The sequence below is a fragment of the Corvus brachyrhynchos genome, unplaced genomic scaffold (assembly GCF_000691975.1).
Source record: "Corvus brachyrhynchos isolate BGI_N302 unplaced genomic scaffold, ASM69197v1 scaffold17, whole genome shotgun sequence".
NCBI classification, from domain to species: domain Eukaryota; kingdom Metazoa; phylum Chordata; class Aves; order Passeriformes; family Corvidae; genus Corvus; species Corvus brachyrhynchos.
In genome coordinates this window covers 3,324,562-3,338,069 of record NW_008240046.1, presented here as the reverse complement: position 1 = coordinate 3,338,069, position 13,508 = coordinate 3,324,562, and the positions used below count along the sequence as shown (strand labels likewise).

The following is a 13,508-nucleotide window of genomic DNA, read 5'->3' as shown; positions in this document are numbered from 1 at the left end:
CTGAGCAGAAGTCTTTATTTTTCTAAATAAAGAGCTACAGGGAAAGAAAATCAATGTGAACTGCTGACATTATGGAGGGGTGTGTGTCTGAAAGTAAATGTGTTTTAAAATTTGTTGTCCATGTTACAACAGTACACTTCATTCTGATTAGTTTATCTACATTTTTGTATTGGTTGTTACTGTCCTTTTTTTATTTTGATTCTCTTTAAGCAGAGCTAGGTTGTTCTAGGTTTTTGAACCTTTCCATAAGAGAGGAAAGGCACATAAAATAGTTTTGAGATGTGGAGAATGTAAGGGAGAGCAAACTGGACATATATTTGTGGCATTAGATATTGTTTCTTGATTGTACTGTTAGTATTTGTCAGGGTCTGAGAATTTCATATTGGTAATATTTTTTATGATCTTAGTAATAGCCACAACCAGAAGGTACAAATGCATATGCTGGATTTGATGAGTTCTATCATCATGGAAGGCGATGGAGTAACTCAGGAGCTGCTGGACTCAATTTTGATTAACCTCATTCCTGCACACAAGGTCTGCCAAGTAAAACATTCTCATAGTATACTGTTATAATAACAATAAGTCTTATTACCTTTTGCATGTTTATCTCTTATACACTTTAGCTATCATGACTGTTTTATTTTCTCACATTCATTTGGGAATTGCCTGGTGCTGTTCATTAGCTGTGTCTAGATATGGACACAAAGAGATTGTGCCACCTCAGGATCTCTGTACTGAAACATAAATAAAGTGTTTTCAAGCAAATATAATAGGTAAACATTGTATCTTGAGGATCTGTGCATAGTTGGTTGTTTTGCTTTTGGGATATGTTGGGGTTTTTTTAATAGAGAAGATGTGAAGTATTTTTTAATTAGAAAAAAGGGCGATGGGGAAGATATCCCCAAGACTTCTGTGGTGCCTTGCTGTTCTCCTCAGCTTGCCAGTCAAGCTTTGCTCCACCTTCCTAGTTATGCTGCCCACCCCTTCCATTGTCTTTCTCCATTTAATTCACTTATAAAGGGACAAAGTGACACATAATACACACACACACTCTCCCCTTCCTAGAGGAATTTTATACAAGCTCTTCCTCAGAGAGGGTGTCACTGAGTCTGCACTTGAGCTTTTAAAGTACCATCTCTGTAATGCCTTAATAGATTTGAAAAGAGAATAAACAGAACTCGTTCAGCTGTGAAATAAGGGAAAATGAGATGCAGGCTGGTGATGCCTTACATTGACCACGAAAATTCCCTTCCTAAAACACTTGTGCTCACCAAAAATAGTATGGAGTATTGTAAGTTTCAGTTATTAGTTATAGCAGATGAACTGTGCTCTGAAATAGTATGGAGTATTGTAAGTTTCAGTTATTATAGCAGATGAACTGTGCTCTCATTACCAAGTATGTGTTTCTGTTTGTTCATTTGTTAATTTAAAATAGCAACAAAAATTAAGGCAGGTCCATCCATGACTACATAATTAAAGTTAAATTAGTACATAAAAGCAGGGATTATTCCTTTGGTTGCATAAAGAGGGAGAATTCATGGAAATGAGTAGCATGGGATTGACTAAGCTGTGGCCATTGTCATTTACCTGCGAAATCTCATCAGGCATATAAAAGTATCTATTGTCTGAGATGATTTTTTTTTTATCAAATCATTTTTATTGACAGCAGTGAGATAATGTCTTTTGAAACTGCTGACACAGAGAGGCCTCTTGTAACAAGAGTCCTTCTGAAAGTACACTGTTCTTTGTAAGCTGCTTCTAATGAATTATAGGCATTAGATACCAGGAATGGGAGCAGAGAGTGGCAATATGTATGTCAGGTGATGCTATTAACAATGGTGGAAGCTGCTCTGAGGGTACAAAGGCCAGGTAAAACCTTGTACAACCTAACAGTGTGTTGTGACTACTTGGTTTAGGCAAAGTAAAAGTGAATGTGATCTTTTAGCATTAACATTGTTATAGTTTTGCCTCATGAAGAAAATTCTCAAGCAAGGCTCTGATAAAGATGGAGATAAAAACTTGGTGTAAATATTGGGTTGTAAGGCATATATAGTATCACTTAGAGGACTGGTGCCACTCTTACCGGCTCTTGGTCATGGACTGAGCAAGTAAGTCAGTGCTCAGTATTGTAATTTGGTCAGTATGTTGGTCTGTGTTACTTTGTTTCCTCTAACAACAGCACTTAAAATACTGCTTTACTATGTTAGTTCAAATCCAAAAAAACAAACAGTTCTTTTGTCTAATCTGCCTAGTAGAGTTTGACTGTTGTAACTATGTTCTCCTTTCATGAACAGATCCCCTAGAAAATTCTGTGATTATATTGCTTGTCTTTAGATATGTAAATCAGAAGCCCTGTAGCCTTAAGAGCACAGTTTATTCTCTTGTAGAATGCATTCAGTAGCAGTGCTTTTAGGTCTGTGTAAAGCAGTCAAATACCAGTCATTCTCTGCTATGATGCAAGAAAAGTATCAGTCTGGCAAGACTTGATGGAAGGTTCTTTGTAAAGAAGCTGAAATAATGCGTTTTGGATAATGCAGTCTGGTTTTGGTTTTTAGTTAGACATGATATACAGTCTACCTCAGAATCTAGATTATATTAATTTGTATGTCCATTCTTAGTAAAGCGATGGTGGTGTACATTGTTCTCTATGTGTGCTAATGGGACTCTCATCTAGTAAATCCAGGTTTTCAATAGCAGTAGCATATGTCACATTTTGCTCAGACCTTTGGCCTCAGACTGTAGTCCTTTCTAGTAACTTCAAAAGCAGTGCTATTCAGTGAATATTTTTCTTCACACTTTTACTTAAGTTATTCCTTAAAAACATGTGTTAAAAATCTGCATTTTCTTCTGCATGTTCTACAGCATGGCTAATCCAGACCCACAAGGTTTCTCTTCTCCCAACAGATTATTTGTTTATTATTTATTAATAGCTGTTTATTTGATCAAGATATACATTACTTTTCTAGGCTGTTTTGGTTCTTTGGTATTGTGGTGTTTTGTGTTTGGGTGTGTATTTGGGTTGTTGGTTTGGTTGTGTGGAAGATCCATAGAAAATGTATTTTAAAGTTTGAGGTTGGTAGTCCTTTAGTTTAATACCAGCATACCAGTCAACAAGATTTTAATCATGGCCTGATTTGGAGAGAAAGTGTTGGGATATTTTTTGAGAAGAGTTTATACATATCTGTCTTCTATAATGAGCCATCAGTTTAGCGCTTCAGAGACTGAGGAGATACTTATTTGAGCCTTTGGCCACTTGTTTCTCTTTACTGTCTGTTGGTGAACTGTATTTGTAATCTCATTAGTTATAAGAACAAGAGGGAGTTGTTCTTAATGTAGACTTGCCAAATACCGTCTTTCCAAGAATCAGTCATCCCTAGGCTTTACCTGCATTTTGTCTGCAGTGATTTGTAATTTTCAGGGCAATCAGCTCATCTGTTCCTATTTTTTCTCCCTCCAAGCTGCATTAATCCTTAGATGATATGAGATACTGCATATGGGATTTGTGCAGACTTGGACAGTCAAATTTTTCAGATCTGCGGTTACATTATTTTTCTTGCTCAAGAGCAATATAAACAATGTTCAGGTTTGTCATGTTACAATCAAATGCTTACTTGGAAAGTTAATTGCTAACTCTGCCCAAGTGTAGGTGCTTTCTGTAGTCTCACTGTGGGCTGTCTCAGAGCATATGGTACAGTCTGTGGAGAAGTCAGTGCAGTTTTACCCTCTAGACAAGGCTGAACTTGCTACAGAGTGTAACCCTAATGAGTATGAGGGGCAAACAAAACCACATTTAAATACTAATTTAAATTCATTCATTTTTCAGTTCCAAATTTGGTGTACATTAATTTTCAGAGTATGGAGGTATGGTAATGTTTCTTCAAAATTTGTTATTGCATGTGAAAATGTAAGATTTTATTATATTTTCTTTATTTCAGAACCTTAACAAACAAGCGTTTGATCTTGCAAAAGTCCTGTTGAAAAGGACTGTCCAGACCATTGAACCATGTATTGCCAATGTATGTAAATTAATTAATCCACATTACCTGCAAGTATTCTTGTTACTGTCTTGAATTATTGGAATTGTGGTAGGGGTTTTTATTCTTTTAAGTACTGTTTATGGAAGCTACATTTTGTAATGCAACTACAAGAATACCGTTTCCAAATAGGATGTTGTTGGCTTGGTTGTTAAGTATGTGGAGTGTTTCAAATAAATGAAGAGGAAATTAATTTTTATCCATCTCAGTCTAATGTTCAGCCTAAATCCAGGCTGTGAAAATAGGTGACCACCAAAAATCCTATTAAAACTAAAAGAATTACTAATACTTCATATGTCCAGCAACCAGACAGCCTCATTTCATACCAAGCTTTAGGATGAAGCATTTCAAACTAGTCTCTTTGCTAGCTTTTTTTTCCCTTCCTAAACTTCCTATGACTTGTAGTCATAAAGAGTAAAAGAACTATGCTTTTTACAAGGCTTCCTTCAAATTATAATTCCTTCTTGTTGAATGTGAGTGTTGTATGTTCTGCCTATTAATACAGCAGTCTTTGGTGGGTGTGGTCTGATCCATTCTGTTGCCTTTCCTTGGTTCTGAAACCAATAGAATTTATAAAATTCAGAGTAGTTTAAAAGGGAATTAGGCAAATTCATAAATCAGTAAGTATTTAAAAGCTCAGGAGTCTCACTAACAGTTACATTCCAGTTCTCCTGGTTTTTTAAGCTTTTTAATTAGTCATATCTGGAAGCAGGATAGTACATAAAGTAACCTTTAAGTTGGTTTTATACTATTCTCCTTACTTTCTTTTTCAAGTGTGTAATATTTTTTTTGCTATTGCATTTGCACTGCTTAAATAATATTAACCCACAGTATCTAATAGGAAGTATTAAATTTTAATATACCTTATATAAATAAAAAAATAAACAATTCACAATTTAGGCTACTTTGGTTTGTTTCTGTTTGATCACTAATGACCCTGATACATTACTTGTCAAATGTTGCAAGACATAACATAAAGACCTCTGACATTCTTTAAAATGGAGTTGAAGCAGAGAACCTTCTTTTTCAGCATTTGATGATCTTCAGTTGGAATGGGTTTCAATTACAACAAAATTCCTTAAAAGTACTAATTTTTTTTTTGGTCAATGTTCTACTGGATGAATATGCATTTTAAGTTAACAATTCTGTATTACCTGTTAATTTTGCTTGGGAGATAGTTATTGAGATTTGAAATGATCAAATTTTCATGTATTAAACTATCTTGATAGAATTAATAGAACTGAACTGAGAAGGATGTTGGAAATTTGCTTGAGCCAAAATTGTAAGGGTGAAATACTTTGATATAATGAAAAAATTGTGCATTGAGTGTCTTCCATTAGTATAAAACCATTAACGATACTACATTAAAATAATTTTTTAAAATAATGTTTGCATTAATGAAGGAAAATACACTACATAATATTGTTTGTATTTTAGTTTTTTAACCAGGTTCTGGTACTGGGAAAGTCTTCAGTAAGTGACTTATCAGAACATGTGTTTGACTTGATCCAAGAGCTTTTTGCCATAGATCCTCACTTACTACTGTCTGTCATGCCACAGCTGGAATTCAAGCTGAAGGTGAGTTACAATGTAGCTTTGGACAATCAGTAAAATTTCTGGAGATACTAGAAGTGCAGGACTGTAGATTTAATAAGTGTTCTACTAGAGGGATAAAACTTCTGTATTTATTGCTTTTTTTTGAAGATAAATGTAATACTAAAGAAGTGATACTGGAAATCTGTATACAATTATGTGCTTATTGTGCTTGCAAATGTATTATGCACACAAAATGTATATAATCATTATAATGATAAATTAATGCAGTCTCATGCAAAAGCTTTATGTACTTAATCTTTGGATTACACCCAAAATTTATAAAGTAATTAGGCTGTGGTTGGCTTATCTTATGAAATGCAAACGTGTCAGCTTCAGTATTGATTTGCAGAATTTTCTTCTATGAAATAATGTTTTAATAATAAGGGGAAGTATTTCCTAATATTTTATCAGATTTGTTATTGTCAGCTGACTGCTTTTGAATCCTTGAAGATACTTAATTTATCCTGATTTGGAGGTTTGTGGGAGTTTTAACTAAAAAGCTGTTTGTATTTCCTTAGATTGTAAGTGGACAAGAGAAATAATTTTGTATGGATGGATGTACATGTAGGCTATGGCTGCAACATACACAAGTAACCAAGAAATGGGTATTTGGTGAAGTTATGTGTAGCTTTCATTAGTGCACATCTATTTATAACATCTTAATTGGTGTCTTTTCCACACACATTAAATAGTCTTAAAGAATGTCTTAAATCATTAATTGTTGAAGTTGTCAAATATGTTAGTCAGAGTATTGTGTATGGGTTTTTGCTCCTGAAAAAGAAGGCACTTTCCAAGCACAGCCATCTATTCAGTGTCTGTAATATATCAGCTTAATAGGTATTTGTATATCTTGCCTCATATTAATCCAGTAAGATAATTAAAGAGAATGAGGATTATGAGAAATATTTTCAAACTCAGTTTTAAATCTATCTGTTCAAAAAACAGAAATAAAAGGAAGCCAGAAATTATTATTAAGATATTACAGATAATTATTTACAGCTCCTTTTTCATGTTTTGATTTTTAGAGCAATGATGGAGAAGAACGTTTGGCTGTTGTTCGACTTCTGGCTAAACTCTTTGGCTCCAAAGATTCTGATCTGGCCACACAAAATCGACCTCTTTGGCAGTGCTTTCTTGGGCGGTAAGAGAAATGGGATAGAATTCCAAATTTCAGTTCTTTTTGTTGTGAATTTTCTTACAGTATTGCATTTTTCATTGTGTTTTTAGAAGATGTAACTGTTTGTATTTGAACAAGTTACTTTGTTAGACCTGCAAAACAGAAAACTGCATACAGTTTTATTTTAGAAGGAAGAAGCCTGAAGGACTGCGGCTATATTGCTATCAGCTATGGGGCATATAAATTAGATAGACAGCACATTATATGCATAACAGAAATTACACAATAGTTATACCAGCGCTGCCTGAAATTTCATACTGTGCAACTGTATCTATCTGTTTTGCTTGGCATTTACCTTTCTGAGTGAAGAGATACGTCCATTTAAGTAAATGTAGAAGTTTCTATTCTTTTAAAAAGTGAGTGTTTTCAAATGGTACGTGTTAGATGCCAATTTACATTTCTATAATTTTTATACATACACACAATTGACATTGCATGGAGAATTGTGTTCAGAAGTCAGTGGGCAAAATCCATTGGGTCAACATTTTATCCACATACAGCGTATTCATTCTTTGATTTTAGTCCTGAATTTATTAGAAATAATATTTGTATGAGGTACGTTATGGAGATAAATTCAGAACATTTATATTCTATAATTTTGCCATATAAAAGTATTCTAATTGTTAATAGGACATACTATCAACACATGTTACTACATAGAGAATAGTACTGATTTGCAAAGCTAATTAAAAATTAACATTCATCATCTTCTATCCCTCTAGGTTCAATGATATCCATGTCCCTGTGAGATTAGAGAGTGTGAAATTCGCCAGTCACTGTTTAATGAACCATCCAGACTTAGCAAAAGACCTCACTGGTGAGATGCTCATACAGGGGTTTAGAGTAATGTACAAAATGAGCAAGGAACTGTATAATTATTTTTGTACATAGCAGTGTAGTTCTGAAATGTATCAAGTCCAGTGCTTGATGCTGGATGGAAGAGGTATCTGCTGAGTAATTGATTTCTGTTGAAGACAAGTGCTAGTTACTAGAAAGAGAGGAGTGTGTGATTTTGTGTGGACTTAGTCAGAGTGAGCGGTTAAGAAGCTACCCATTGCAGAATGAATTTTAAAGTAATTTCAAGTTCTAAAGAAACTTTGGTGAGGCAAAGCAAATATTGGTGCAACATCCTGACTTTACGTTCAAAACCAGTCACTGTGTTCCCCACGACTCTCTTCCACTGAGTTTAGAAAATGCCTTTTTGCTGATGAAAACTATGAAGTTTCCTCTTTCACTACAGTATCATTTTAACTATGAGAAGATTTTCAGGCTTAACTGAAAATACTGTTGCTTTTTGATGCAAGCTATTCTACAACAATTGTCAGTATTTTTCATTTATGATTTACTCTGGCAATGAGAATTTCTTCTCTTTTTATTTCTTTTTATTCCCTCACCCCCTTTACTTAGAATATATTCTAGTCAACTTTATTTCACTTTATTGCTTCTTGCAAATGAGGTTATCATAAAAGCTATTCTATATTCTTCTGATACTTACAGTTATCTAATTGTTTTATATTTAACATAGAAAACATCGGAACAGATGTTTCCTGTGGGTAGCTCTGTATTTTATAGATTACATGGTTGTGATATATGACTGACATTTAATTGTTTTAACATTATTAATAAATCAGAATACATCACACCTATGTAAAAAAGCCAAGATTTTTCTTGTTTCTGCTCATAACAGAATATTTGAAGGTTAGATCACATGACCCAGAAGAAGCCATTCGACATGATGTTATTGTTACAATTATTACTGCGGGCAAGAGAGATCTCTCTTTAGTCAATGACCAGCTGCTTGGCTTTGTAAGGGAAAGAACGCTAGACAAACGGGTAAGTGTTAATATTGTATTTTCAGCAACTACCTGCTTCTAATATACTTTAGTAAAACTAAAATTAAAAAAAACAAAGCCACAGAATCAGAGAATCTTAAAGAGTTATTTTCTTACGAGAACATCGTAATGAAAATTCCCTATTATGGTGGCATCAATCAAGTGCTGTCAAGCAAATAGGGTCACTGACTTGTGATAAACACAGTCATATTGTAAGAACATAAGAATGGTCAGACATGTTTAGACCAACGGTCCCTATAAACCATTATAATTCTAACAGTGGTCAATTTTGGCTTCCAGCAAGTTGTGATTTAAGGATTTCTTAAGTCCACTGGCCCACATTCATAATAAATTTCAACAGAACTTTATTCCGTGTATTTATCAAGTTCTTTCTTGAATTTATTAGTACTTTATAAGCCTCTGGCACATGCATCAGTAAATTCAAGTTTAAAGCATGTTTGGGAAAAGTAGCTTCACTTGTTTGTTTTTAAACTTGTCTGGTAATTAGACTGGGTATCTGAGTTCTTGGACCACATAAAATAATAGTCTTTGACTCATTTGTTTTTAATAAATGTGAATACCATATCTTCTCCAGTTCTTTGTTTTCCATTCTAAAGAATCACCTGGTTAACTTCCCCACAAATTGATTATTGCATACCTTCTGATCATTCTTGGCTGCATGTTCTATAGCCTGTTGGGACTAAGGTGACCAGACTTGGTAATGGCATTCACAGTTCACACCATGTGGTATACACACTTGATGATAAGTTTTTTCCTTATTCTGAAACATTCTATCTGTCTCATACACTCTCTCCCAGCACTGAGCTGACGGTTTTGGAAAACATTCACGTTGACTTCAGTGTTTTGCTTGAATAACTTTAGATGATATACTGCCAAATACTGTACATGCAGAGTTAATGCTGGTGGGCAAACCTATCCTTAATCTGAATTTCTTACATTTCATATTGTAACAATTCAGTAACATGACATTTTTCTGCAATTCTTCCTTATAATGTTACATCTGACTACCTCATTAAATTTTATACACACTATTCAGTTCATTTTCTAATAATTTTTCATATGTTAAGTGTCAGAGATTCCTTTCTGACTGTCGATAGGTTCCTTTTGTCTCCTCCTTTGTGAAAATTGGTCATTTATTTCCACCCCTTGTCCTCTATGTTTTAGTTAATAATAATTTACAACAGAATTTTTATTCTAAGGCCCTCTGGTATGAGACTTTGTTGGAAATTTTTTTGGGATCCTAATGCATTTTACTGATGTACTTCTCCGTTTGCTAAAAGTTGGGGTTTTTTTTAAGATAAAACTTCCCATTATATAAAGTTCAATGACATATTTCCATAACTTATTTTTCAGTAGTGTCAGCTCTTTGTTGTTCTGTTACTGTTCTATTTCAACCTGTTTGCCCATTCAAAATTAGATGTTCTGATGAGTGGCGCATTGTTCCTCTTCAGACCCTTTGGTTTCTTTCATATTTGCTGTCTTCAATCTGTTCATTGGTAGATTGCAGTAATAGAATAATAGGTATTCGGTATATAACGTCTAAATTCCTGTAAAAGTCATAGATGGGATACCACCTGGTCTTAATGATTTTGTTCCTGCTTGCTTTATTAATTTTTTTTAAATGTCTCTTAATGATACTTTAGGAAACCTCTTCAGACCTCTCTCCTGGAGCAAATCTGTTTGTCTTTCAGCCATTCAGAAAGGGTCTGGAAGGCTTCCTGCTTCTGGAAGCTTTGATGAAGATGTTTAGTTAGTATGCTTTTAATAACTTCATTTTGAAGCTGTTGCCCATGCTTCATCAAGGATTTACTTTCAACTTGCCAGAGCTTATACTGTTTCCTGTTAACATTTTTTTGGATGTGGCTCCTTGCTCTTTGAAGGGTGATGTTTAATAGCAGACTTCTCTGTGCTATGTAGCCATGTAGATTTTTTTTTCCTTACTATTGTTCTTTTTTAATAGGCTGTAGAAAGGATGCCCCTATGTCATTCTAGCTAGTTAGTTTAATTATTTCAAAATAATTTTACATTGCTTTGTTCCCCTTTTAAGTGAGAATGTTACTATAATGGATTTTGGGAAAAGGATGTCATCTTTACAGAGAAATACTGATTTTGAGTATGTTCGCTATTATAAAGCAGCTCTTCAATTAGTTGTACTTGCAGCTTGACATTGCATGTTTCTCAGGAGTGATCAAGATCACCTTCCTTCTTTTTCAGCCACTAAACATGCCTAAAAGGTCAACTATGAGATTTAAAAACTTTTAGTATAACCACCACTTCCCACTGGGACTTCCACCTAGTGAGAATGGGATAATTGTTATTGTGTCTTCAACACAGTGTCTCTGTTCTGTTCTCCTTTAGCATGTTGCTGTCAGTAAGAGGCAGTCAGCTATTACTGCACAGCTGTAATACTGATTTCTACAGAGCTAGGTCTTTTTTGTGTGGCTTTAAATCCAGTGTGGCGGCACTTAATGTTCCTCATATGTTTGACTAAGTCATTTCACACCAGCGATAGGTTTGATATATTGCATTTCAAGGTTAGGTGCTTTTTCAGGCAATCAGTGAAGAATAACTTCATCTGTACATGATGTTTCTCTTATAAAAATCTCTGGAGAGAGCTTCAATGAAAATACAACCTGAGGAGAAAATAAAATTGAGCACTGAAATGAGACTAGAAATGACTACAACAAATACTTAGTATTTGAAGTAGGCCTTAGCAATATAGGATGTCTTTGTATATGTAATTAGTGTTATGAAATTAGGATCAAGGACTTGTAAACTTTCATCTGTTTTATTTTTAGGATTTTTCTCCAGTTTGGGAGAGGAGCATTGATAATGTCCATGTAACTATCTTTATGTTTTCTGCGTAGGATTTTCTCAGATCTGGGAAGAGTGCATTATACCTATTTTAATAATTCTTTTTCTTCAAAAGAACTCTTTATTCTGCTGGCTGCATTTACCCTTCGTAGCTGGGTTTCTTTTGGACACATCTACTGCAGACTCCTAGATGATTGTTCATCTGTTTGACTTCATCTTTTTAGACCTGTAATCACCTATCAAATGAGTATCGTTATTACTACGAAAAGAATTCTTGTCCAACAGGCTGAAGTAAACTGCCAACCTGTCATTTCAATTCTACCTTTTATCTTTCTAAAACAGGGAAAAAATTTAAGTTGTGCTAACTGGTACACCATTTAAGTGATCTGTTTTTTCTCCTGACCATATTCTAATTGACGCAGTATTAGTAAGGATAGTCTTAACACTTTCTAGAGTAAAAGTTTCTGGCTAAAAGACACTACTTAATTTTTTAAGGAGTGTACTTAGCTGACTTGATCTGTATAGCCATCTGCATGATAGTTGCAGTTTTCAAATCACCGGTAGTTTTCAACTCCATTTGTATTGCTCCAGATGGAAAAGTAACTCTGGTAACAGATGTTTCCCAAAAACTGAAATCTAGTCTTTGGTAATAATTGTTCTGAGCAAAGCTCCCTTGGAACACTGTCTCAAGGGTCTTTCCAGCATCTTCACTTTTCAGAATAACTAGGAGACATTTTAAAAACAAGTAACAAAAACATTGTTTTCTGTTATACTGGAATAATCTTAAGAACCTGAAAAGTTAAGAAGAGAGTTTTGACATCTGACTTCATTGGCATTTCTCCCAACAGCCTTTATGGAGTAGAGACTTTGGCCCTTCATGAGAAGTGACTTGCACATCATCAGCTTGAAGTCAAAAGCTATAGATTGAGGAGCCATAGAAACAGACTCACATTTTTGGTTCCTCTTTACGCATTTTTCTGCATGTGTGTTAGTTTTAACTGTACTGAAAACCATTGTGGCTTTTTCCAGATGATGGAGAACAATTGTAAGATGTTTATGAAGGGAATAGGTTAGTTATTCTAATCGGTAAGGGATTGTATTGAACTTTCAATAACAATTTTTTTCAAAAATCAATCCAACAGTCATCAGTGGAGGAATTTAATTATGTTGGTCAACCAAGGAAGCTAAGGTTATCAAAATTATTTTGTTAATTAAATCAGGGTAGTAATTGTGTTAGCTGTGTTTATTCATATGCTGCCTTTGAAATTGATTATTACATTCCTCTTTCTGTTTATTTGCTGTTTTGGCTTTAATTCTCAGAAGCATCTTACTCTTTTTATTCCCTACATGTATCTCCTGTTCAGTGACTTACTTCCGTGGTGTCTCAAAGCATTCTCTAAGGGGTTTTGTCCAGTGTCTCCTATTGTCAGTCTGAAACTGCCTTTCTACGTGCTCTGAGGTCTACTCTACAGCAATTTCAGTAATCAGAATTCTATTGGCAATCCAAACCTCCTTTCCTTTGTAACCCCTTGTTATTCCTTCATTTTAGGCTTAAATTTTCTGGAATTATTTCTAGGATTTTTTTTTTTTGTCGTTTTCTGACAAGTTTTGCCATCCTTCCTGTCTCTTATAGGAGATCTGATGAAGCTATCACCTGCATTGGAAGGGTATATCTGAATGCAGAAGAGTATTAATACTTTTCTGAAAATGTTTCCCTTTTAGGCCTTTGTAGCGGGTTGGGTTTGTAACCGGGCGGAAACACCAATTTAGTGTAGTGGTTTGGTCCAAGATATTCATTACTGTTTATCTTCTGTGAGATAAGAATTAGGAGAAACGCAAAGCAGGCACCAAACTTGAAAGAATATAAAGAAGTTTATTAACAGACCTAAAAGAAGAAAAAAAAAATACCACACCTTCAGGACTCTTCTCCTCCCCCCACCTTCCTCCCTTCTCCCACTGACAATGTAAAAAGACAACCCTTAAGATGTTCAGTCTGCTTACCACTTCCATAATAACCTTGTTCAGTCCATTTAG

The 13,508-nt window shown here is 34.6% G+C and overlaps 1 protein-coding gene across 4 annotated transcripts in view; it reads left to right on the top strand.

The window, feature by feature from the left end:
- The window catches only part of PDS5A (PDS5 cohesin associated factor A), an 87,511-nt gene that overhangs the window by 32,105 nt on the left and 41,898 nt on the right, over positions 1-13,508 (top strand). For 3 of the 4 annotated variants that reach the window (XR_001865244.1, XM_017744314.1, XM_008641382.2), the window contains exons 5-10: positions 408-534; positions 3,936-4,016; positions 5,472-5,612; positions 6,656-6,771; positions 7,530-7,624; positions 8,495-8,640. Coding sequence is in view for 2 of the 4 variants with exons in the window: in XM_017744314.1 (XP_017599803.1) it covers positions 408-534; positions 3,936-4,016; positions 5,472-5,612; positions 6,656-6,771; positions 7,530-7,624; positions 8,495-8,640 (706 nt within the window). In the remaining 2 variants the exon portion in view is untranslated. The remainder of the gene's footprint in view (positions 1-407; positions 535-3,935; positions 4,017-5,471; positions 5,613-6,655; positions 6,772-7,529; positions 7,625-8,494; positions 8,641-13,508) is intronic. The other variant, XR_001865245.1, reaches the window with a different exon arrangement.